The 23,131-nt window shown below is 40.5% G+C and overlaps 1 protein-coding gene across 2 annotated transcripts in view; it reads right to left on the reverse strand.

Annotated features, from left to right (window-relative positions):
- The window catches only part of LOC145417495 (uncharacterized), a 204,809-nt gene that overhangs the window by 2,110 nt on the left and 179,568 nt on the right, over nucleotides 1–23,131 (reverse strand). For both annotated transcript variants that reach the window (XM_080286206.1, XM_080286210.1), the window contains exons 7-9: nucleotides 22,871–22,989; nucleotides 18,703–18,921; nucleotides 15,824–15,922 (exon numbers count right to left, since the gene is read on the reverse strand). In XM_080286206.1, the coding sequence (XP_080142332.1) occupies nucleotides 15,824–15,922; nucleotides 18,703–18,921; nucleotides 22,871–22,989 (437 nt within the window). The remainder of the gene's footprint in view (nucleotides 1–15,823; nucleotides 15,923–18,702; nucleotides 18,922–22,870; nucleotides 22,990–23,131) is intronic.

The following is a 23,131-nucleotide window of genomic DNA, read 5'->3' on the forward strand; positions in this document are numbered from 1 at the left end:
CTTATTTCTCTTGTTCCAGGTCTATGTTGTCATCTTATGCTCAATACAGCACCCTAAGGCATTCTGTTCATACAACAATTTATTGAGCATAAGTCATCCAGAATGGATAGAGACCTAAAGCCAGATCATCCTGACTTGGACCATCATCTTTTAACCAGAGACGTCCTGACAACGTATGGATACGTTGCAACATTTTGCATTTACTAGTCCCAACAACGTACTGGTACGCTGCGCAATTGCAAGGTTCATAATTTGCACAATTTTCAACTTCCACGCGTGATTTTTCGTATGTATACACGGGACACCTTCCTCTATTCCTCTACAAGATGCCAAGAAGGGACAATGCCTTACACTGCATAACCTCCCCCCCCTCTGCATGCCATTGTCTCGTCTATTCACCTGTTACCAGTGACCTGGCCAATAAAGACATACAGGGCCAGAGTGATTCCCCAATCGATGACAATGTGGAGGACAAAGTTTACATAGCATTAGAGGAAGAAACAGTCAGAAATGATGATCAGGTAATGTGGCAAAAAAAGGTCAGGTATGGTGATGAGTTAGTGAGTGAAAAAATGCTTATAATGCCTATATTACTGTTTGAAAACCAATATACTCTCGTACTACATATAAATTCGTACCAAGTAAATAAATAAATACCGTTTATGAGTGGTGTGAAATAGTTACCCTCCCACAGAACTCGTTTTCTTTGGTGCCAGCCTGTTAGAAAACCCAGTAAGGTAAGGAGGTACTGCTACCTGGATCGAGTATTTTAAACCTCAGGTGAGCAATTTCTCTATGAATTTTCGCTCACCAAAAGCAGAGGTTTTAGCAACAAAAAAAAAAAAAAAAAAAAAAAAATCGAAAATACCTCAGGATTGGGGGGTGTCGGAGGTGCAAAATAGCTCGGGACGTGACGGGTTAATGCAGCAGATCACTGGACGCAATGGGGTAAATTATTCAACTTTCTTAGGTGTTCCTGAGTCTGCTTCTGTATCTGGGGCTCAGGGTGAGGCAGCCCCTGAAAATCAGTCTTCGACTGCTGACTTGCATCCAAATATTCTGTTGCGAGTTGATCCTCATTTTCAAATGCGGATAAGATTAATATTCTTGATAATAATATTTCATCTGCAGTCTACAAGCACATCTCAGACTGTTACAACTCTGAAGCCGCAATTAGCATCCTGGATGGAATTTTTTTGAAATCCACGAATGTTATCTTCTCTCGACATATACTAGCTGCACACCAACAGTAGGCTGGTGAAGCCATGATCAGGGCTTGCAGGTCCTAAAGACTCTGAGCAGGAACTGTGAGTTCTAGGCAACAACTGCAGATCATGCTTGAGATGACTATATTTGTGATTGCTTTATCACTTGTTTGCTGTTGAATCGTATCACGCAAAGCTTGCTAAAAAATAAAGCACTGGACTTACAGATGGTCTATGATCAAGCTCTCACATTGGAGATAGTTCAGACACAATCTGTCTCATACATACAGTCTGATTCTGTCAATGCTTCCGCTTCTACATTTCAGTCTCAGAACTGTCATGAATCTGCAGAATCCACTAGCTGCTCAAATAAGTTTAGTGAACAACATGCTATGGCAGCTTCTCATAATCAGAAGTGTTTCTTCTGTGGCCTACAGCATTATCCTAGGTCACAGTGCCCTGCAAAAGATGCTGAATGCAACAACCGTAAGAAGAAAAGACATTTCTCTCAAGTGTCTAGATCCACCAGAAACTCTTTGATGCTCACGGTCACTGACTGTGATTCTTTCCTGGCGGCTACTTGCTCTGCTGCTTCTCCTAGGCATCTTCCATGTGCTGTTCTATCTGGAAAAGTTCAAGGTAGACAGATGAACATATTTGTGGACACTGGTAACTCAGAGAGTTTCATCAACTCTAAAGAAGCTAAGTGCCTTGGTCAAAGCATCAATCCTAGCACTGAAAAGGTATCTATGGTCAGCTGTGCCCTCTCATCTGACACACTTGGATGTTGTGTTGAATCACTTGAACTGAACGGCAGGATCTACAGCAGTGTCAAATTGTCTCTAATGGGAGACTTGTGCAGTGATGTAATCCTTACACATAACTTCGTGCATCAACATTCTTCCTTGGAAATACCTTTCAGCGGTTCTCTTCCACCTCTCATCGTTTGCAGACTGGCTGCCATGACAAATGTCTCATATTCATCACTTTTCTCTAATCTGACTCCTGATTGCCAACCTGCAGCAGTAAAGTTCAGGAGACAGCTTACACAATGCCAAATTCATCAAACTGGAAGTAAACTGCATGTTGAAAGAGAGTATCATCAAACCTACGCAGTTGCCTTGGCATGCTTAGGCGCTGGTCGTTACTCCTGAAAAGTACAGAAAAAGACTCATCATCAATTATTCGGAGACATTTAATAAATTCACACAACTGGATGCATATCCACTCTCTCGAATTGAGGACATCGTGAATGATATTGCTGGTTATTGCATCTTCAGTACACTTGATTTGCAGAGTGCATACCATCAGGCAGCCATGAAATCAGTGGAGAATATGTATGCTGCATTTGAGGACGCAGGCTCTTTATATCAATACTGCAGGATCCCTTTTGGATTAACCAACGGTGTTGCTAGTTTTCAAAGGATGATGGATGAAACTGTTAAGTAAGATCTCTATGGCACCTATGTGTACATTAACAACATCAATGTCTGTGGATGAGATCAAAGTGAGTACGACAAAAGCCTGAAGAAATTCATGGATGCCATAAGCAAGTATGACATGATGCAGAACAAAGGTAAGTGTACTATTCACTTGCCTCCATTAACCTTCTCAGCTACTCTGTGTCTAATGGCATGGTGAAGCCACATCCAGATTGGCTCAAGGGTTTACAGGACTTATCAATTCCTCGAGACCCCCTTTGGCATGCAATGGAAATGTTTTCCCACTACTTTTGGTGGATCTCGTACTTGGAAAAACTTTACCCTCTAGCTTAAGTCAAGCTGTTTCTGCTGAGCGTGGAACAAGTAGATACATTCCGGTCTCTTTAAAGGTACATTGTCAATAGAGCACTGGTCTCCACAGACTTTTCTCTCCCTCTGGAGATTGAGACAGATGCCTCAGAGCATACTACTGCTGCTTCTTTAAATCAATGTAGTTGTCCTGTGGCATTTTTCTTGAGAACTTTTACCTCAGTTGGGCAAAAACACTCTTCAGTCGAAAAGGAAGCCAATTTCATCGCTGAAGCTATCTGAAAGTGGTGTCGCCTGCTGACTGGGGGACATTTCCGACTTGTTACAGACCAAAGATCTATCTCATTCATGTTCAACACTTGAGGCAAGAACAAGACAAAGAACATGAAAATCACAAGGTGGAAGGTGGAACTATCCTGCTTTAATTATGACACTGTGTGTTGTCCAGGGAAACGATACTGTTGCTGCTGTCTTGATGTGTATCTGCTGCTCTGCCAGCTGTGATGACAAACTGTGAAGCCTGCATAATGACTTGTGTCATCCAGGAATCACCAGAATGCTTCACTTCATCCAGAGCAAGAATATGCCACATTCAGCTGCTGATGTCTAGTCTGTGGTCCAGTTGTACTGCATTTGCTCTGAAGCAATGCCCAAGTTTCTGAAGACAGCGCCCTAAAGTCTAATCAAGTCAAGCAAGCCTTTAGAAAGGCTGAATATTGACTTTAAAGGTCCCATGCCTTCCACTTCTTGTAATCACTTCATGTTGACAGTGGCTGCTGAATACTTCTGATCTCCTTTTGTCTTTCCATGCGCCGATGTATACATGTCCACTGTTACCAATCATCTTTGTCACCTGTTTTCCATTTTCGGCATATCAGGATATGTGCATGCTGGTTGTGGTTTGGCTTTCATGTCAGCAAAGCTGAAGCAGTTTATACATTTGAGGGGTGTTGTTGCTAGCCGAACGACTACCTTCAACCCCCAAAGCAATGGGCAAGTTGAAAGTTATAATGGCATCATCTGGTGGACAGTCAGTTTGGCATAGCGGTCCAGGAATCTTCTGAAGTCGTTCTGAACTGTGCTCTCCACTGCACCTGACTGCTGCTGTCAACTTCCACCACCATGAATCCCCTACAAGCGACTATTCAACTTCCAAAGGAAATTGGCTTCGGGAGATACCATACCAGCTTGGCTCATGAGCGCTAAACTGGCCTCCCTGAAACAGCATGTACGTGCCAACAAGTATGATCCTTTGGTAGAAGAGGTTGAGATTCTGGACATCAACCCCAGTTATCCTTGTGTACAGTTTTGCAATGGGTGAGAGACTACAGAGTCTATGCCACCTTGCTCCTGTGGGCGATGGAGACAACTCTCAGACCCGTGCTGGGCTGTCTCCTGTAGTCTTCAATGACATCTGATGTGTCAACTCCAACTGTGTCGAAGCCACAGATACCACCTGCTGTAAGTGGTCCTGTCTGTTAGTTCCAACTGGGCTGCTTAGCACTGATGGCACTGTGCTGACTCCCTCACCACTACTAGAGGGAGGTGCTCCTGCCCACCTGTCAGTTCCAACTGGGTAACTGAGTGCTGATGGCACTTGGACAATGGCAATGAACACTGATTCTTTTGAAGTTGCATGTTGCTCCTCCAGAAAGTGATGCAAACCACCATACCATACAGAACATTACCATCTGTGAACTCTTTTCCCTCCTGGTGGTGAATGTGGTGGACAACAGTGGTGTTTCCACTCATGCTTTGACTTATATGCAGCAGGGTTGGAAAAAATCAGATTAAAAAAAAAAAAAAAAAAAAAAGATTTTTTTAATCGTATTTTTTTATTTAAATCAGATTTTTTTCCCAACCTTGTTTGTGCCTTTGGGAATTCTGTCAAAAGAGTACCATACTGGGTCTTTTTTCCTCCCACTTGCTGCAAATGTGTCCGTTAGGCATGATCATATGTCACTGTGCAAATAAACAGACTTACAAAATTGAAAATAATAATGTGAATGGAATGTGGGAGTAAGGCAGTGCACCACAGGCAAGCACTTCTTGGTATGGGGGAGGTTGCTCACACTGTCAGATACTGAAGAAAGCAGCCAACTTGTCTTTTATATTTTGTCAAATTAGAATCACAATCATTAGACTGAATCATGTTTTGGTTAGTACTTGGATGGGTGACCGCCTGGGAACACCAGATGCTGTTGGCTCGTTTTCCCTACGTGTCAAGTGGGGTTGGTGGAGGATTAGTGCCCCTCCCTGTAAAACAAATAACTCTAAGCCCTTGGCCACCCCGTTTGGGATACATGGCGTCTGGCAATGAATGAATGAATGAATGTTACTGTGTATTGAAAGAAGAGTTTAGTTCATATGTTAACACTGAGTATAATCACATTTATTGTTATTATCAGAGTGCCTTCTTTCCTGTTTTTAATATTTGTCTTGTAACAAAAGGCAATCACTGGTGCCTGACTTGATCAAGATCAGTACAGGAAGAGTACAGGCCCAAGCAGACTTGATGCATCTGTACAATACACATCCATCACTTTCACTGTCTTCTTCATTTTTACTGTACAGTATTTATATTGAGAGAGAGAGAGAGAGAAAAAAAAATCCATTTTGATTTAAATCATGATTTTTCCACTCACTCTGGTTTAAACTGATTTAAATCATAACAGCTCTGATGTGCAGTAGCTCCTACTTTGTAAATCATACTGTCTCATCTATAAACTAGTTTTGTATGCTATCATTAGCCTAAGATACTGATTTCTCTTGTTCCAGTTCTATGTTGTCATCTTATGCTCAATAAGGCTTCCTAAGCCAGTCTGTTCATACAATAGTTAATCCCTTGAACCCAGTGATGTCATTTTAGTTTATTTTTGCCAATTCCAGATGATTTAATGAAGGTGGTTTGCAAATCTTCCAGTTTTACAGTTATTTTGTATGCTGAATCAAAGCCTCAGAATAGCAGAAATACCATAAATGAAGTCATCTGATTGTGTGACTATGTGAGTATATTATAGCTATTTAAACTGCAGTATATTTGACCAGAGGATCACAGACTATGTCAGAGTCACTCTACAGTGGAAATGCTCCTTTCCCTGCTCTATGGTCAGCAGCAGCCTTCCTCCTCTATACCCTGAAGTATCTCTGGTTCACACTGTAAAGTAATAGCCTACATAAACATATTACTGTTTGTGACACTTCACTAGCTCTGACAAATCTTTATATGTAAGCTATTATATTTATCTTACACAACTGGTAGGAGCTGATTGTGACAACAATAGCAGTCAGTTCTTACAACACATCCCTGGAAGAGCAGTGCTCTTATCCTGTTGACTAAATTCATGTGATGGCTAGGAAGGGGATACTCTCCTCATTCTGCTGTGCCATTCCTTCCCAAGGGAATGACATCCCTCCTAAGAGGACTTCCTTTCTGCTGAGGGCACTGTTCCAGGTCATCTTCAACCTTCATATGAGGTACAGCACCCAGGGTACAGTTCTAAATGCTGTTATCCTGTGACTGGGTCCCTTCTTTATACAAAAAGAAGGAAATTAAGGTTAGCAGACTACAAATGACTTCCATGGAATGCCAAACATATGTGAGCCAAAATTAAGATCCCTTCATTTCATGATGCCTGAGCACACTGTAACTGAAAGATTAACGGTCATAAGCAACAGGAGAGTCAAACTGAAGAACACTGTTCCAATGCTGACCAGTTTTATGTACAGTACAGTACAGTATACGAGAAATGAGACTATTGGCAGTGTTGTAAATTAACGAAGTAAAAATACCTTGAGTACTGTATAGTACTTAAGTGACTTTGGTATTTACATTTTAAAAAGTACTCAGCATTTTCAGTACTTTCACTTTTACTGATGTATTGTTTTCTATTACTTATACTTCACCACAATTGGGAAAAAAAAAAAAAAAAAAAAAAAAAAAAAAAAGTCATTATTTGTTACATCTCAAAGTCAGGAATCGATTTTTTGCCTATTACATGATGTAGAACAACGCAAAGTCGGAAGCTGAGCAATCACAAGCGCTTTTTCATTGGACCAATCACATGCGTCCTTTCATACTGCCCACGTGATACAGCCACGCTTTCGTCCCTCCCGCCTTCAGTTGTTTACACTGTTGCTGTAGCCACCATGACACCAAGACTTCCACAACCAGTGAAATAGACAGTGGTGATTACCACCCTTGGCCATACTTGGAATCTTTGTTTAAATACAAGAAGACTGGGAAAATCAGTGAAGCTGCAGTGTTTGCTGTGTGCAGTGCTGTGCACCCAAAATCACCGAGGTGACTGCATATAGCAATTCCCCTTCAAGTTTGAGGAATCTTGTGGAGGTGAGTACCCATGCTTTTAAACTTACTGCAGATGTAGCCTATATATAGTGCTGATAGTGTCAATAATTAATACAGTAAGACCTCGTTGTAAGCCTGTTCACTCAGTTATTATTGGATAGCTGCATTTTTGAGAATCAGTTGCTGATCAAACATAATCAAAAGATATGTCAGTAAATATGTTCAATTCCTTTGTGTCTTTTATTTTTACCAAATAACTAATTTATACTTTGTATACAGTCTCTGAGACGGTTGACAATTTAATAGTTACTTTTTACTTTCACTACTTGAGTATTTCATGAACAAAGTACTTTTTTACTTTTACTTGAGTACATTTAACTTTGGGTACTTCCACTTGAACTTTGAGTAATATTTTGTCAGTGTAACAATACTTTTACTTAAGTGTCAAAGCAGGATACTTTTTACAACTCTGAGTACTGGTTAACTTGAGCATTAGACAGGAGGATAGAAAAGGCCCCTCCACTTTCTACAATGGGAAGTGATGGAGAAGGACACCATCTCTTGGTGGCATATATATAACCAGGCAATTCTACTGCCCAGTTATAGAAAACATCTCTTGTCTATCTGTCCTCCGAGAGGAAATGGTGGGCTACAGAAGAGCACCTTGTCCATGAGCCTGGGACCAACAAAACAAAAACTATTAAGACAGGGGCAGACCCATGAATATTTCTGAGGTACTGCCCTTATAACTTTCCAACAATAACAAGCCTTCAGCACTGCCCTTTCTCTCCAATTAACTGATGTTGCTAATCCTCACCCTGCCCTAGGGTGGGCAAGGAGATACAGATGATGATGACAATGATATTTAATTATAATTTAACTATGGCACTAAGAACATGAGGTTGTGAACATGGATGTGAAACATACAGGTACATTTATTAACCAAGAATGGGTAGTTTGACAGCTGTGCGATAGATGTAAACATAACAGCCCCACCCCCCGTAGTATTCAGTCTCCGTTCCATACTTATGTGTAATAATCACAAAGTGAAAAACTAGTGACGTTGCCTAGATGGCCTCAGTAACAGCCCTGGATCTCCTCACGGCTTCAGGGTATTAAACATAACGTTAAAAAACTCCCTTTCCGTGTTTCAAGCCTTGTATTCCAAGTACTGTATTATCTTGTATAATATGAATGCATAAATGAAATCCAGAACTCCTCTATTCATCTCAGGCTTTGCATTTATTACTGAATTACCCACTCCTGGCATATGAGGGAAGACAGAGAAGGAGTTCCCCACAACAGTATACCAGTGCTTATTAACATGACATAGTGTGGAGGTTCTCCCAGACTGTATGCTCTATCATCACTACCTTGCGAATTCAATTTCACCATGTCCTACTGAGTCCCAATTCCTTAACTCATGTATGGAAGGACAGGAGCATGGATAAAGATGCTCACAAGAGCAACTGGCCTTAAATCCATGGTCTGCTCCTCTGACTCTGTTCATAGTTGCTCCGACAGACTACAGTACTGTATACTGTATATTCTCAGAATACGGTGGAGCTACTTAGCTGAAATTTTTAGCAACAGGGAAGGTCTCCCATCATGATCCATGACTTATAGCAGGATCCCAAAGGTTTGCATATGCAGCCTTCTTTGCAGCATATAAGCACACTTGGTTGAAATGGAATATGTATCTGTTACATTTCATTGCCTATCACTGAGGAGTAGGGTAGAAATGCACATCCCGACAAAGAAGTCATTGAGTGAAAAGGGCCGATACATGCAAGCACAGAACACTGTAAGAGAGGATGGGGGGGAATCCTGTCTTCGATACAGACAGGTTTTCTTATTTACAGTAATCCCTCTAATATCCGAACGCCCAATATCTGAACATCCCCACTAACCGGACATAATCGTCCCGGGATCCAATACTCTCCAAATGGGCCAAAAACCGCAAAAAAATCGAAAAAAATCTGACTTTTTTCCCTCCCGTAATTTGAAATTCTCGCCTGGCGCCGAACAGCTGTTACACCATGGTCCCTTCACCCATTCCTTCCTCCCCCTCCCCCCTCCCCTGTCAGGGTTGCCATATGGTATTTTTCATCACCAACTGTGGGCCAATTTGGTAATGAAAAATTCGTTTGGTAATGAATCAGAATAATGCATTACCATATGGATTTTTCACATGTATGAAGATACACAGGATGGAGATGGTGGATTGTTTGCTCTCTCTGATTAATCTGCTACCCTACAAAGAGTGAAAATAATCAACATGGTGTTAATTATAAGAAGAGTGATTACATGTATTTCCACTTGTATATATAATTAGTGAAGAATAAATGCTAGCTTTACGAATTTGGTAATGAAAAGTTAAATTTGGTAATGAAAGTTGAGGAGATTGGTAATGTGGCCGTTGCGATCTGGCAACTCTGTTACCCCGCCATCATTAACAGTCACAGCCAAACTCCGATCAAGAACAGATGCTTATAGTAGTGCAAGCCACAGGTGCTTGTTTTTTGTGAATAAACAGTGAATAAACTGCAATACCTCGCCACTAGAACACATGGGAATTTACAGTGTTGTTAAGAAATTAGAATATTGAGTGCAGAGGATTAACTGTGGACTGCAAACTGGCGGTTCAAACCAGTCCAGGAGCCAGGGACTTGTAAGTACCCAGAATGTTTAATATTGTATAAACTCACCTCTAAAACCTCATTTTATGGTTCTTTTGCATTTATTTCAGTCTTTTATGTTCCTTATTGGTGTGATTTGGGTCTTAAATAGGTGCAATGCATGTCCAGAGGGAGTTGTATAGGTGTTTTTCTGAGTTAGGGTCCATAAGTACAAGTCCAGCAGGCTGGGGATAATATTCGGACAGGATCACTATCCGGACATGCCTTTGGCTCTATTTCGTCAGATATTGGAGGGATTACTGTACTGACATGACCAATGAGACGGGGTGGAAAAACTGGCTTTTAAAAGTTCAAAATCCATATTTTGTCTAACAGGCAGTTATGAAGACACTTGCTCAACTGGCTTTCCCCCCAGAAGGGAAGTTCTGACTTCATGCTTCCTCATCACAGTCTTCCTGAAGACCAAGGAGCCATAGGTACTTAAAAGGGCTAGAATGCACACAGCAGATAATACCACAAGTCACTGTCTGGGAACTGCCAAATTAATTCCCACAAAACTTTCTGTATCTCTTTGAAGTTATAGCAGTCTGAATGAGGTCTACTGCAAGCCTAGACTTTCTATCTGCAGGAGAGACATCCAGAATTTATTCTCTCTCATGCTGGCCAAGTATTAATTAAGAAGAAATGTTCACAGTGAGAGCAATGCATGTGAAAGTCTGTGTGTTGAAACAGCCTTGTTCATCTGTAAAGGTATGTATATCACTAGTAACAACAGACAGTGCAAATATATGCTACCATATACTACTAACACTCCCAGTACAGATCAGCCAAGGCTAGATTTGAACCCAGACTTAATGCAGTGCAGATCAGGGGAGATGTGTTAACCACTGAGTTATTGTCGCTCCTTTTAAACTTTAGAGGCACTAAGTTCATTATTTATTAAGCACAGTGGACCTGTACCCCCCATCTCCTTGACTGAAGGTTTTGTTGAGACAGTTTTCTCATGGACGACTATGTGGTGGTCGCAACAGTAATCTAACTTCTTTAGTACTCTCAGGCTCCCAAGATTTATTCAGCAGAATTAAATAATCCAAAACCAACTGGAATAGACTATTCTAACTGTCCTGACCACAAGGAAGTTAACAGTGTCAATATTAATACTCAGCAGAATAAAACTGTCTGGCTCCATCTAAAATAAATACTGGAGCTGTATCAACTATGAGAGGGCTAAGAACTTTATAAATTTCATATCAGATGAAATATAAGGTAAGTTTTGGATTTTGAAAATACCTGTGAAATGCTCATGTGAAACAAAGAATAAACACTGCAGAAAACATGATTCTCTTATTTGTTCCAGTGAAGTACGTTAATCATCATCCAGACCTTACTTCCCACCACAGCGTGGGGTGAGGTAGGACCCAGAGAGAACCTGACAAAATGACCCTAACCAAAGTCTGCCGAACTGAATGAGCCCTAGTCCCATTCATTCACCAATCAAGCACCCAGAAACCTGGCTGTCAGGTTAAAAAAAAAGGGTGCCAAACCCTGGTCATACTTGCCTATCCACAAAATTCATCTAGCCAGCCTGAGTTCTTACCAGTTCCATAGCCTCAACAAGCTTCCATCTCTCTCTCTCTCTCACTCATTTGTTATATATACCCTCCTCCTTGGTCTACCATGACTCCTCCCAACAATCTCACTCAGGTATACCATTTTCACCACTCAATTCACATCCATTCTCTTCACATGGCTATACCATCTCAGCACATTCTCAAGCGATGTACAAGAATACTTATACTGTAGGAGCAATGCTAAATGTGACGTTGTACGAAGCTTGACAATTTACATATGCCATTCTCACAGGCTTCTGGAAAGCTTGAGTGATAAATTTATGATGCAATAATATTGCTATTAGGTACACTAAATCCTAAAATACATAACTCAATTGTGGTAATCAACAATACAGGTTCAGCCTCCTACTTAGCACAGAAGGATCATCATACTTTAGGATACAACCTGTTTCATCAGCAACCCACTTCATCACCACATTTTAGACCAGTTTTGTAAGCACAATCCCACTCATTTCATCATCACTATGTGCCCAATTCATTGTTAATCATTTGGACAAAATTCAACTGTCCGTGACAGAAAATGAGAAAGAATTAAGTTCAAAATGGCTTTCTTGCCTATGAACAATGGTGTGTATTGTAGTTTTCTGTTACTTCTACCACCGTCATAAGGGTTCCTGAGCTTCAAGTGATCAGTACTGTACTGTGGGCTTCTGTGGCTATTAAACTCCTGGTTCACTAATTACAGTATGGATGGAACACTATCTACCTACTACTATCTAGAGCCAGATGACACAATCCCATAAGGGGTGGCCATTGTCTTTGAGTTAGTTGTTTTATGGGGAGGGGCACTAACCTCCTCCCAACCCACTTGTTGACACATATGGGTTGGTTATATGGTTACCACTCAGCACTGTAAATGGTTTCCAGACTTATAGGAAACCTTTGGGCTTGTCGCTCAATGTAAAGCCGAGTGAAAAGGAGAGAAAAAGTGACAGGAAAGATGAGAGAAACAGGAAGACAGGAGGGCAGACACAGAAAGAGAAATGATAAAGGCAATGGAACAAGCAGGCAGCACTACATCAAATGAGTGGATGATGGTCACCACCACCACCACCACCATCTAACACTAAAAACATAAAACTATCTAAACATAATTCTTAGAACACAGTTTACTTTATCATGTAAAAAAACTCAAAGGATTATGCATACGGCTGAATCGGTAGAGAGGTGACCTGCAGTCCTGATGGACCCAGGTTCGAATCCCGGTTGGGGCAGGGAACGGTTTAAGGATTTGAATTTCATGAAAGGCAGACTTTCCTGATCTACCAGATGACCCGCCGACATGTCGTAAAAATACCCCCGCTAATACCAATACACCAGTCCTGTATGAGACAACCCTAGCATGAATTCAATATGGACGGTGGGTGTTAGCACCGAAGTGGTGACATGTGGAGGTGCAGGAGGACTACTGGGCCTTGGGATAGGCTACTGCCCCCGAGATATAGGCCCTGAAGCCTTTGCCCAGAGTTGGGGGGGGGGGGAACTCAATATTTTACACTCACTAAGGTCAAAATAATCCCAAAAGATTATAATTCTAGAGGCCCTCATATTTTTTTCTTTCTTTTAACAAATGCACAGCATTTCAATAGAATGTGATGGAAGATTCATCAACTGTTAAACCATAATGTTATCAGACAAAGCAGGAACAGTACAGGTTTGATCCAGATGCATCTTATCTTGTTATCAGTACTGGTGACAATTCATGCATTCACTAATGCATGTGGAGTTACATGGAGAGACAGACTGACAGAAGAAGGAAGTGAAGGAGCACTGTGGTATGGATGTGGATGTGATGGAAAATGTTAGGAAAAATACTGAGGTGGTTTGGCCATTTGGAGAGGATGGAGAGTGATAGACTAACAAGGAGAGTGTATGCGAGTGAGGTGGAAGGGGGGAGAGGGAGGGGGAAGGCCAATGATGAGCTGGTGGGATGGAGTGGAGAGGTATATGAGAGAGGGGGGTGTGAGCTGGGAGCATGGCAGTTAAGTGGCAATGGACAGGGCAACATGGAAGTGATTTGTTTGTGGCCACCCCTTACGTGACTGAGGCATCTGGCAATAGATAGATAGATAGAAAGATTAATTCAGTCTAGTGGAGGTCAACGCGATAGTTAAAGGGAGAGAGATACAATGACGTTCAAAAGAAAAAAATCTATAAAATATGTAGTTTAATGATGGAATCAGTCATTGGCAAGTAACAAATTTACAATGAACTTCCTCTCATAACTCTCACTTATTTTTGCAGGAAGGAAAAGGAAAGAAGAGACTGCACACCTTCCTTATGTCTCTGTTCCTCCTGCAAATGAAAATCTATGGTAAGCTGCAAGAGGGAGCTGTCTGTATATTTGTTTGTGAAGCCTAGCCCAGATATTTGTGGTTCATGGGCACAGTACAGGCAGACCCTGAGATACAATACCCCTAGATGTGATGCTATGGTATAGCAGTGGGGGTAGAAATACCACTCTACCCAGTCAAACGATGGCCAATCCCTGGTATAACTTTTTTTTTTTTTTTTTTTTTTTTTTTTTTACTGATTTTGATGCTATTTTAGACTTGAATTTTGGGTTTAGGTTGATTTATAAACAATCTTTAGACTTAGGTTAATGTGTTTTAGTCAAAGGTGGGGTGAACATTGTCATATTGGAGTACAGTTTACTAATTTTTTTTTTGGGTTTAAGTGAGTTATAAAGTGCTTTTAGGCTTAGTTTAGCTAGTTTTAAAGCTATCTGGGGGTTTAAGTTTGCTAGAAACTTGTTTTTGGACCCATCTGGGAAGGAAAAGGAGAGAAGAGACTGCACACCTTCCTTATGTCTCTGTTCCTCCTGCAAATGAAAATCTATGGTAAGCTGCAAGAGGGAGTTGTCTGTATATTTGTTTGTGAAGCCTAGCCCAGGTATTTGTGGTTCATGGGCACAGTACAGGCAGACCCTGAGATACAATACCCCTAGATGTGATACCCCGGTATAGCAATGGAGAGGAAACCCAAGGCTCAAAATTGCATCCCTGTACTTTACATGTTAAATCTACCCCAAGATAAGATACCCTGCCTTGCAATGGGTTTTTACTTAACCAATTCCACTGTTAAACCGGGGTATGCCTATACTGTAAAGTATTTACCAGCCATTGCGTACTCTTGCTTACTGAAGTTGGTGACGTATTGACAAAATCAAAATAAGAGGATTTTTTAATATTTTTTCGTTCACCAATATCTAATTTTTAAAAATGATGAGAAGCTAGATATTATGATAAATGAAAGAACGTGTTAGGTGGGGGCACTCACCATCCATTCACTCATTGTAGTGCTGCTCTTGGGTACCTGCCCTTTTCTCTCTTCCATCCTTCCTTCCTCTTCTGTCTACCGGTATCTTTCCTTCATTTTTTCCTCTTCCTTCAGTCTATGGGTGACTCTACACTGAGTGACAAGCTAAGTGGTTTCCTGTACACCAGGAAACCATTTACTACGCTGGGTGGTAACCATATGACATATTATGGTGCACAGTGGTTTAGTGGGTAATTAAGGCACTCCAATCAGTTTGAGCTGGTGCAAGTTTAAATCCAAGGGGTGGTTGGGGTTTATTGCTCAAATAATGCCACTCAGGGAAAACTAAGGCTGGTCACTCCCATTTTCAATGTCATGACCAACTTGCCTAGTCCCGGGCTCCTACACTCCTCATGGGACAACACTGGATTAGATGATGAATAAAATGAAAGAGCAACAAGGAAACTGGAAAACGGATGCTTGTGGCAAGCACTGACAACCTTCAATCTCTCTTTCCCCCTGTTTGTTAGGACACATGAAAATGCATAGGATGTTCACAGGATTTATAATGCGATGAAGTGATGATTAATAAAATTAGTAAAGAAACTGAATCATGATAAAATGCATCTTTGGCTACAAACTAAGGTGGTAATGAAACGAGTTGGTGACAAAATCGACATACCCCACACAGTACTTCCAATACAAAAGCAAAGGCTATAAACTGATGACTCGGCACACAACTACAGTGCACAGTACATTACCAACATCACTTACCATGTTGCATTAAGAAGCTTGAAACAGTGAAAAGAGAAAAATTTAAGGGTAAAAGATATGTTGTAAACATGTGGAAACATCTAGTGTCCAAGTTGTAAACAGAAATTACAGTGCCTCGAATGTAAATACTGTACAAGCCTGGATATGTGAAAGCGAAAACAGCAATGTAAATAAAGTACTTAGAAATGCAATTAAAGGTTTGAATATATGAGGGAAAACACAAGATTATAATAATGTTAAGGAAACTGATACTCACTGCTTCACTGCATCAGGAATGTCTAACTGATCAAGGGGTACCATCTGAGCAAGTTCTGTTAAGTTGTTCACAAACGTCAACTTGCGGTAGAATTTGGTGCTGTGAGAAAAGAATGGCTGTATTACTAAAAAACTCAGCACTGCAATATCCTATCACACCCTTATTTTTATATTTATTTTTGGACATCACACATTGCCTTTAACACCATGAACTGTGACATCATCTTAGTTTCATCAAGCTACTTCCAAATATTATTCTAATACTGAATGCTGCACCTACCCTTTTGTAAATGTGTCTCCTATATATAATACTGTACAAATGTCTGGTGACAGTAAAAACTCACTTAAAAAGAGATGTCACTGTACTGGAGGGATTAACATTTGCAGACATCAACAGCATTTACTGGTGAATTTTCTGCCTATAATCTAAATTACTGGTCACTCATTTTGAGGTATGTGTCTGTTTCCTTTAATGATGATTTTATATAATTTTTGTGCTTGCTGCTGTTGCAGCTCTGAGGAATGAAAACCTCCTAAAACAAGAAAATGTCACAGTTGGGAGGGGACTGCCTTGATGAATGAGGGTTCTGTGCAGCTATAAAGACTACACACAGCTAAAGCCAGTGCCATGGTAGGTTTGACTGTATGCAAAACTAGCAAGAAATCAATGTTCTTTCACTTCAGTACAGTTCTAATGGTAGCTAGATCCATCTTAAAATTTTTGTTTTATAAGGCAGTTTTCATTCATCATCATCTATTGTAGTTTTCATTCTGATTCTACAAGTGGAGCCTACATAGTATAACTGCTGCCCACCATTTGCCTACTAATGTTCTGTGTTGTATAAGTTGTGAACATAAAAGCAGCTTTGATTCCATCTCTCCAATCAGGACTTTTTAGTTTTATTCTTGCCATCTTTAGATGATTTTATTTAACTTGTGGGAAATCTCTTGCAGTGAAGCAGCGAACTACTGTACTCCAATATGAAAGGTCTCACCAAAGTTAAATAAATCATTAGATGGTAGAAGGAATAAAACAAAAATTGTCACCAGTCTCAAACACTTGGTTAAAATTGTGATGAGCAGATCAGGACTGAATCTGAAAACATGAACAAACGTAGTTTAAAAAAAATGTTATAATTTCCCTTCTCCTGTGCTGAAAAAGATTTGAAGCTACTTGTGATGCAAGTGCTGGGCACTGAGGTTGCCACATCCTTATGTCTAGAAAAAGACAGCGAGTTTCCATTCTTCATGTCCTGCCCTTTACAGTGGATTTTTATGATACAAAAGTAAACGGCTAGTAACGGATAGTCTTCATCTTCCCTTCTCCCATCCACACATTTCTCTTGCAATGTACAGTACACCTTCAATTTAAGCAGGACTGATTTGCACCAAACATATTCTGCATAGAAAGATAAACCCAGATTCAGCCCAGAAAATGCTGGGATCCATGGCCATCCCCTCCAAAGTTCCACTGTCAGACCACATAGATGCATGGTCACTCTACCCACAAAAAGCAAAAAATTGTCTTTTAGTGGGATTCCGCTAAAAGAAATGGTCATCATTCAACACTGCTAAAATTATGGGACGTGATATGGTCTGTTTACATTCGATCAGATGACCCCTACCACCCCCTCTCACATACACACAAAATCACTTGCGGCCTGCCTCTCATCGCTCTCACCTTACTGTCACCACTCACATTGCACAGTACAGTATATACTTTTTCTTCATTCAACCAAGTTTTTCATTAAAGTAAATGGTCATAAATCAATATGCTTAAAATTATGGGATGTGAAATGGTTTGTTTTCACTCATTATGTCCACCCCCCAAAACACTCATCCCTACACACCCACATCCACTCTTCCCATCCCCTCACCTCCACACACACAGCTGCCTGTCTGTCTGTCTCTTTTCTCTCACCTCACTGTCACCACTCACTATGTTCTTTTTCTTCTTTCAGTTAAGTTTTTCACCACTTTATGCTATCAAAATAGTTTTTCATCTATTTCTAAACGGCCAAGTTAACATCTGAAGATACCCTCTTCCCCAACACCAAAATATTGCTGTCCCCTGCCATAGTATTTGATCACCTCTTATTTACCACTCTGTACACTCTAATTAACCCCTTTTTAATGCCCAGTGATGTTTCTAGAGGCTGTATGTGTATTACAATATAACCTACAATGTATGACCAGGAGGGGGTAAATTTTTTCTGGAGGGCCAAAGGGAGGACTTTGGGAAAAATTTTTGGATTTCACCATAACGGTTAGCCATATAACATGGATTTCAATGGTGCAATTTACATGGCAAAATTCCCAGATACACTGAACTGCACAAATTGATGGTCTGCTGTATTTTAAGTTTTTCCATACTTGGTCATATTATAAATCCACTAAGCCTAAGGATGTCTTTTCTATTTTATTCTTGCCATCTCCTGATGGTTTTATTCTGCTTAGGATACTCTCTTCAAAAGTGAAGGGGTCTGAAGCTATATAAACCTCTTCAATACAAGAGAGCTTTCAGTAAAATAATCTGGTAGCAACAAGAATAAATTAAAAATGATTCAATCATATTAAAAGGATTAATAATAGTAATGTATTTATATTTACTTCTCACTGAAATAGTTTCACTAAAAGCTGTTTACTTTCATTACTGTCAATGAATTAACATTTTCACCTTAAATAGCTTGTGATTCATTATAAAGTTGCTTTGAAGTCACAAACATATGGCTCTGTGCTTTAAACATGCTCCATCATGAACCAAAAGCATGTTTCAGTCAAAGCAGCATTTTGCCTCTACAGTATACAATCCAGACTTCAAATGAAGACTGAATGTACAGAAACTTTATCAAAGTTCAGTGAAATTCACTGGCAACTAACCTTATGAAAGGCCTAGAGAATGCCACCACAGCCCGAACCCAGAAGGTGGGATGGACAACATGGAGAGCTTTCAGGTTCTTGCGCAGTTTTCGGTCAATCATCTGGTAGGCTCTTTTTAGCCAATGAAAACTTGGCATGCTGGACTTTGGAGTTCCCCCAGCAAGATACACAAGAATATAATCTTCAGCTATGAGTTGCTCCAAGGTAGACAGTACATATCTGAAAGATAACAACTGGCTTTGGAAATCAGTCAGCTAATGTAGTCCTATATTTTCTGTTGCTGAAGGAAAGCTTACTCTAATCATCAAACTTTTTAATGTCTGTTACCAAATAAATGTAGCTATACACTGTGATAACCATGTCTTATATATTCTATTTTCAGTCATGAGACACCAATACAGAAACTCTCTGTCCTTAATGGTACAGTACGATGTTTTCAGAGAAGCCAAGCAGTACTGACATATTCCTCAAATTAGTGGTCCTTATAACATGAAAAACTATGGCAACAGATAGATTTTAACATGAAAAGGCTATGGCAACAGACAGATACTTCCATTAATAATCTGTGAAGTCACACGTCTTGACCTGAGATGTATTGGGCATTGAGATGTATTGGGCATAAACACCTGCTTCATTGCCATAGCAAGGAAATGGAAAATGTAAGTGCATTTAAGTACTTGAGTACTGCGATGAGTACGGATGGAAGTTTAGAGGATGAAGTGCTTGAAAGGGTAAAACAGGGAAAAAAAATTGCTTGTTCTTTGAAAGCAGTGATATGATATAGGGAAGTGTACATGAAGTAAAAAAGTCACCGCATGATACTATTGTGATACCAACTCTAACATTTCAAAATGAAGCTTGGACCTTGTTGGAAGGACACAAGTCAAGAGTGAGAGCAATGGAAATGAGTTATCTGAGACAAGTATGTGGCGTTACACGGAGAAATAGACTGACAAATGTGGAAGTGAAGGAGTGCTGTGGTGTGACTGTGGCTTAAAGCATCAGGAGAAATATACTGAGGTGGTTTAGCTATATGGAGAGGATAGAGAGTGAAAGACTAATGAGGAGTGCATGTGAGTGAGGTGGAAGGGGGGAGAGGAAGAGGGAGACTGAGGATGAGATGAAGGGATGGAGTGCAGAGGTATATGAGAGTGGGAAGTGTGAGATGGGGGGATGGCAGCATAATGGCTGGGGACAAAGTGACATGGAGGCAATTTGTTTGTGGCCACCCCTAATGGGGTTAAGGAGTCTGGCTATAGATGGCTAGACAGATAGATAGGTAGCCTCCAAGTAAACAAATCATCGAATGAGTATGGACACATTTGAAAGTTATATACTTAGTACTGTGGGATAATTAGCTACTGCATTCCGGCAATTACTGTACTGTATTAAGTAGACTCAAGAAGATTCCTGAATACAAAATTTTATCACAAATCTATCCACCTACAGCCAGACACCTTAATCCCAGAGGGTGTGGCTATGAACAACTGCCTCCATGTCACCCTGTCCTCTGCCACTGCGCTGCCCTCCCTCCAACTCATATCATTATCATTCATAAACAATCTCTCTACTCCATCCTCAGATCTCCCAGCTCCTGTCACATACACTCCTGGTCAGTCTCTCATTCTCCACTGTCTCCACATGGCCAAACTATCTTTGGGTACTTCTCTTAATATTTTCCAGCACATATACAACACCATAATATCCCAGAATTTTCTTATTTGCTTATCTGTCACTTCATATAACTCTGGATGCCCCTCTACCTCATTTCCATTCCTCTCACTCATGCCCTGTATCTTTCCAACAAAGTCCAAGCTTCATTTCCATATGTTTGTGTGTGAAATACACTCCAAACACAATTAGGGGTGTGAAGCTGGGACTATGTTGGAAAGACACTAATCAAGAGTGAGAGAAGTGGAAATGATTTGGCGGTAGGTGGGTGTGCTTGTTATCCACTTCCTCACTGTAAGGATATCCTCAGGTAACTCTGCAGAGTAGCAAACCAAATGATACACAGTATGCAGGCTGTGTTCCCTGTGTGTTGTGGAAGTTATGAAGAGGACTTGTGTAGGGCTAGTGAATCATCGAATAAAAAAACTAACAAGAAATACTGACAAGAGGCATAAAAAAACAAGTGTATAAAAAGCTTAATGTAACACTTCTATCAAAGTTAAGACAACCAAAAATCCTTGTTTACAAAAACTAATGAAAATATTTGAAGAAAAAAGGTAGCAATGTTGTCAGAAAAGCTTACAGCTTCTAGCATACAGTGGGAGAAAGGGATTGAGAAAAAGTACACTCATCTTTCCAAGTGCTATGGTTATCTTACCAGTGAAATAATGTGACACTGCCCAGCATAAAACACGAGTGACAATAATCAATGATAGGATTAATGCCAAATATGTGAAAGCCAAACTTAGTACCTGACAAGGATAATCAAATTGGGGACAAAACCTCAAGGGACATACCAAGTAACAGCCTATTTCAATCTCCCATTACACAATTGCAGGCTTCCTACAGATAAACAGCCAAATTACATCATATACTGGTAAAAGACATATGTAGGGCATCCTAATAACATTTTCAACACACAGAATAGTTGTTAATCAAGAAAAGTAGGGTAGTCAGTAACAAAGTGAAGCAGGATAGTCAGTAATAATAGTCACTAGTTACTGGGTATTTGCAACCAAAAGAACTGTGCACAACATTTCCTTCATGTTTCAAGAATCCATCCATTCATAAACTTCCTCACTGACAAATTATTGCATTTATAACAGAATTTAGTGAGGAAGCAGACTTATTGTTTGTGCAAAGGCTTGTATCAGACAACTGACAAAATCTAATTCTACAAAGCTGAACAAGTTATTAATACCATACAGTATTATGTGGCTATTTTTCTTTTAAAACTGTACTAAGAAAAAGAAAAGAGAATGGGTCATAGAGACTATGCAGCTTTCATGGATTTGGAGAAAGCATATGACAGGGTGGATAGACAAGGAATGTGGAAAGTATTAAGAATATATGGAGTAGATGGGAAGTTGTTTAATGCTGTGAAGAGTATGTATGATGGTGCGAAGGCTGCAGTGCATGTGGATGGTGAACTGAGTGAATTTTTCTCTTTGAAGGTTGGGTTGAAACAGGGATAGGTCGTGTCTCCATGGTTGTTCAATCTGTACATGGATGGGGTAATAAAAGAGGTACAAGGTAGGGCAGTGGATGTTGGAGTGATCCTGGTGAGAGAGGATAGTGTTTGGAAACTCCCTGTACTGTTGTTTGCAGACGATACTGTGTTGTTGAGTGAAGACGAAGGGGAGCTGCAAGGCTTGGTGGATGAGTTTGGGAGAGCGTGTAAGAAACGGAATCTACAGGTGAATGTAGGAAAGAGTAAAGCGATGGTCTTTGAGAAAGGTGGTCAGTGAATGTACGGTGAGGTTGGATGGTGAGGAAATGGAAAATGTGAGTACATTTAAGTACTTGGGTAGTGTAAGGAGTAAGGATGGAAGTTTGGAGGGTGAAGTGCTTGAAAGGGTACAACAAGGAAGAAAGGTTGCTGGTTCCTTGAAAGCAGTGATAAGAAACAGGGAAGTGAGCATGGAAGTGAAAAAGATACTACATGACAGTATTGTGAAACCAACTCTAACCAATGGAAGTGAAGCTTGGACGTCGTTGGAAGGACAAAAGTCAAGAGTGAGAGCAGTGGAAATGAGTTATTTAAGAGGAGCCTGTGGAGTCACATGGAGAGACAGGCTGACAAATGAGGATATAAAGGAGCATTGTGGTGTGGATGTGATAGGAAGTGCTAGGAGGAACACACTGAGGTGGTTTGGCCATTTGGAGAAGATGGAGGGTGAGAGACTGATGAGGAGAGTGTATGTGAGTGAGGTAGAGGGGGGGAGAGGGAGGGGGAGGCTGAAGATGAGATGGAGGGATGGAGTGGAGAGGTATATGAGAGAGGGGGGGTGTGAGTTGGGAGCAGGGCAGTGAAATGGCGGGGGACAGGGCGACGTGGAGGCAATTTTTTTGTGGCCACCCCGTACGTGATTGAGGTGTCTGGCAATAGATAGATAGATAGACAATATTACAGTCAGCTTCTACACAGTTCTTCATGATAAGGATCATTTTGGAATGAATGTCCACTTCTTTTGAAATGCACAGGATTTATACTAACAAAAATAAATTGTCCATGACATAGTTGTAGTCTCGGCGGGAACGGTCAGGCAGCTGGCAGGCACAAACCACTATAACAGCATTCCTCTTCTCACCAAGATACCCTCCATGGCTGATGCACTGAAGAAGAAATACCAGTATCATCAATACGAACTGAATACCACTATTTAAAATAACTGGGCTAGGGCATGGTATACTATGCCATAGTTTAGAAACTTTGCTTACACATACTATAGTGCACAGTCAAATAAAAAAACAAAAT

The sequence above is a fragment of the Coenobita brevimanus genome, chromosome 14 (genome assembly GCF_032717465.1).
Source record: "Coenobita brevimanus isolate Jiangsu-jjx chromosome 14, ASM3271746v2, whole genome shotgun sequence".
Taxonomy (NCBI): Eukaryota; Metazoa; Arthropoda; class Malacostraca; order Decapoda; family Coenobitidae; genus Coenobita; species Coenobita brevimanus.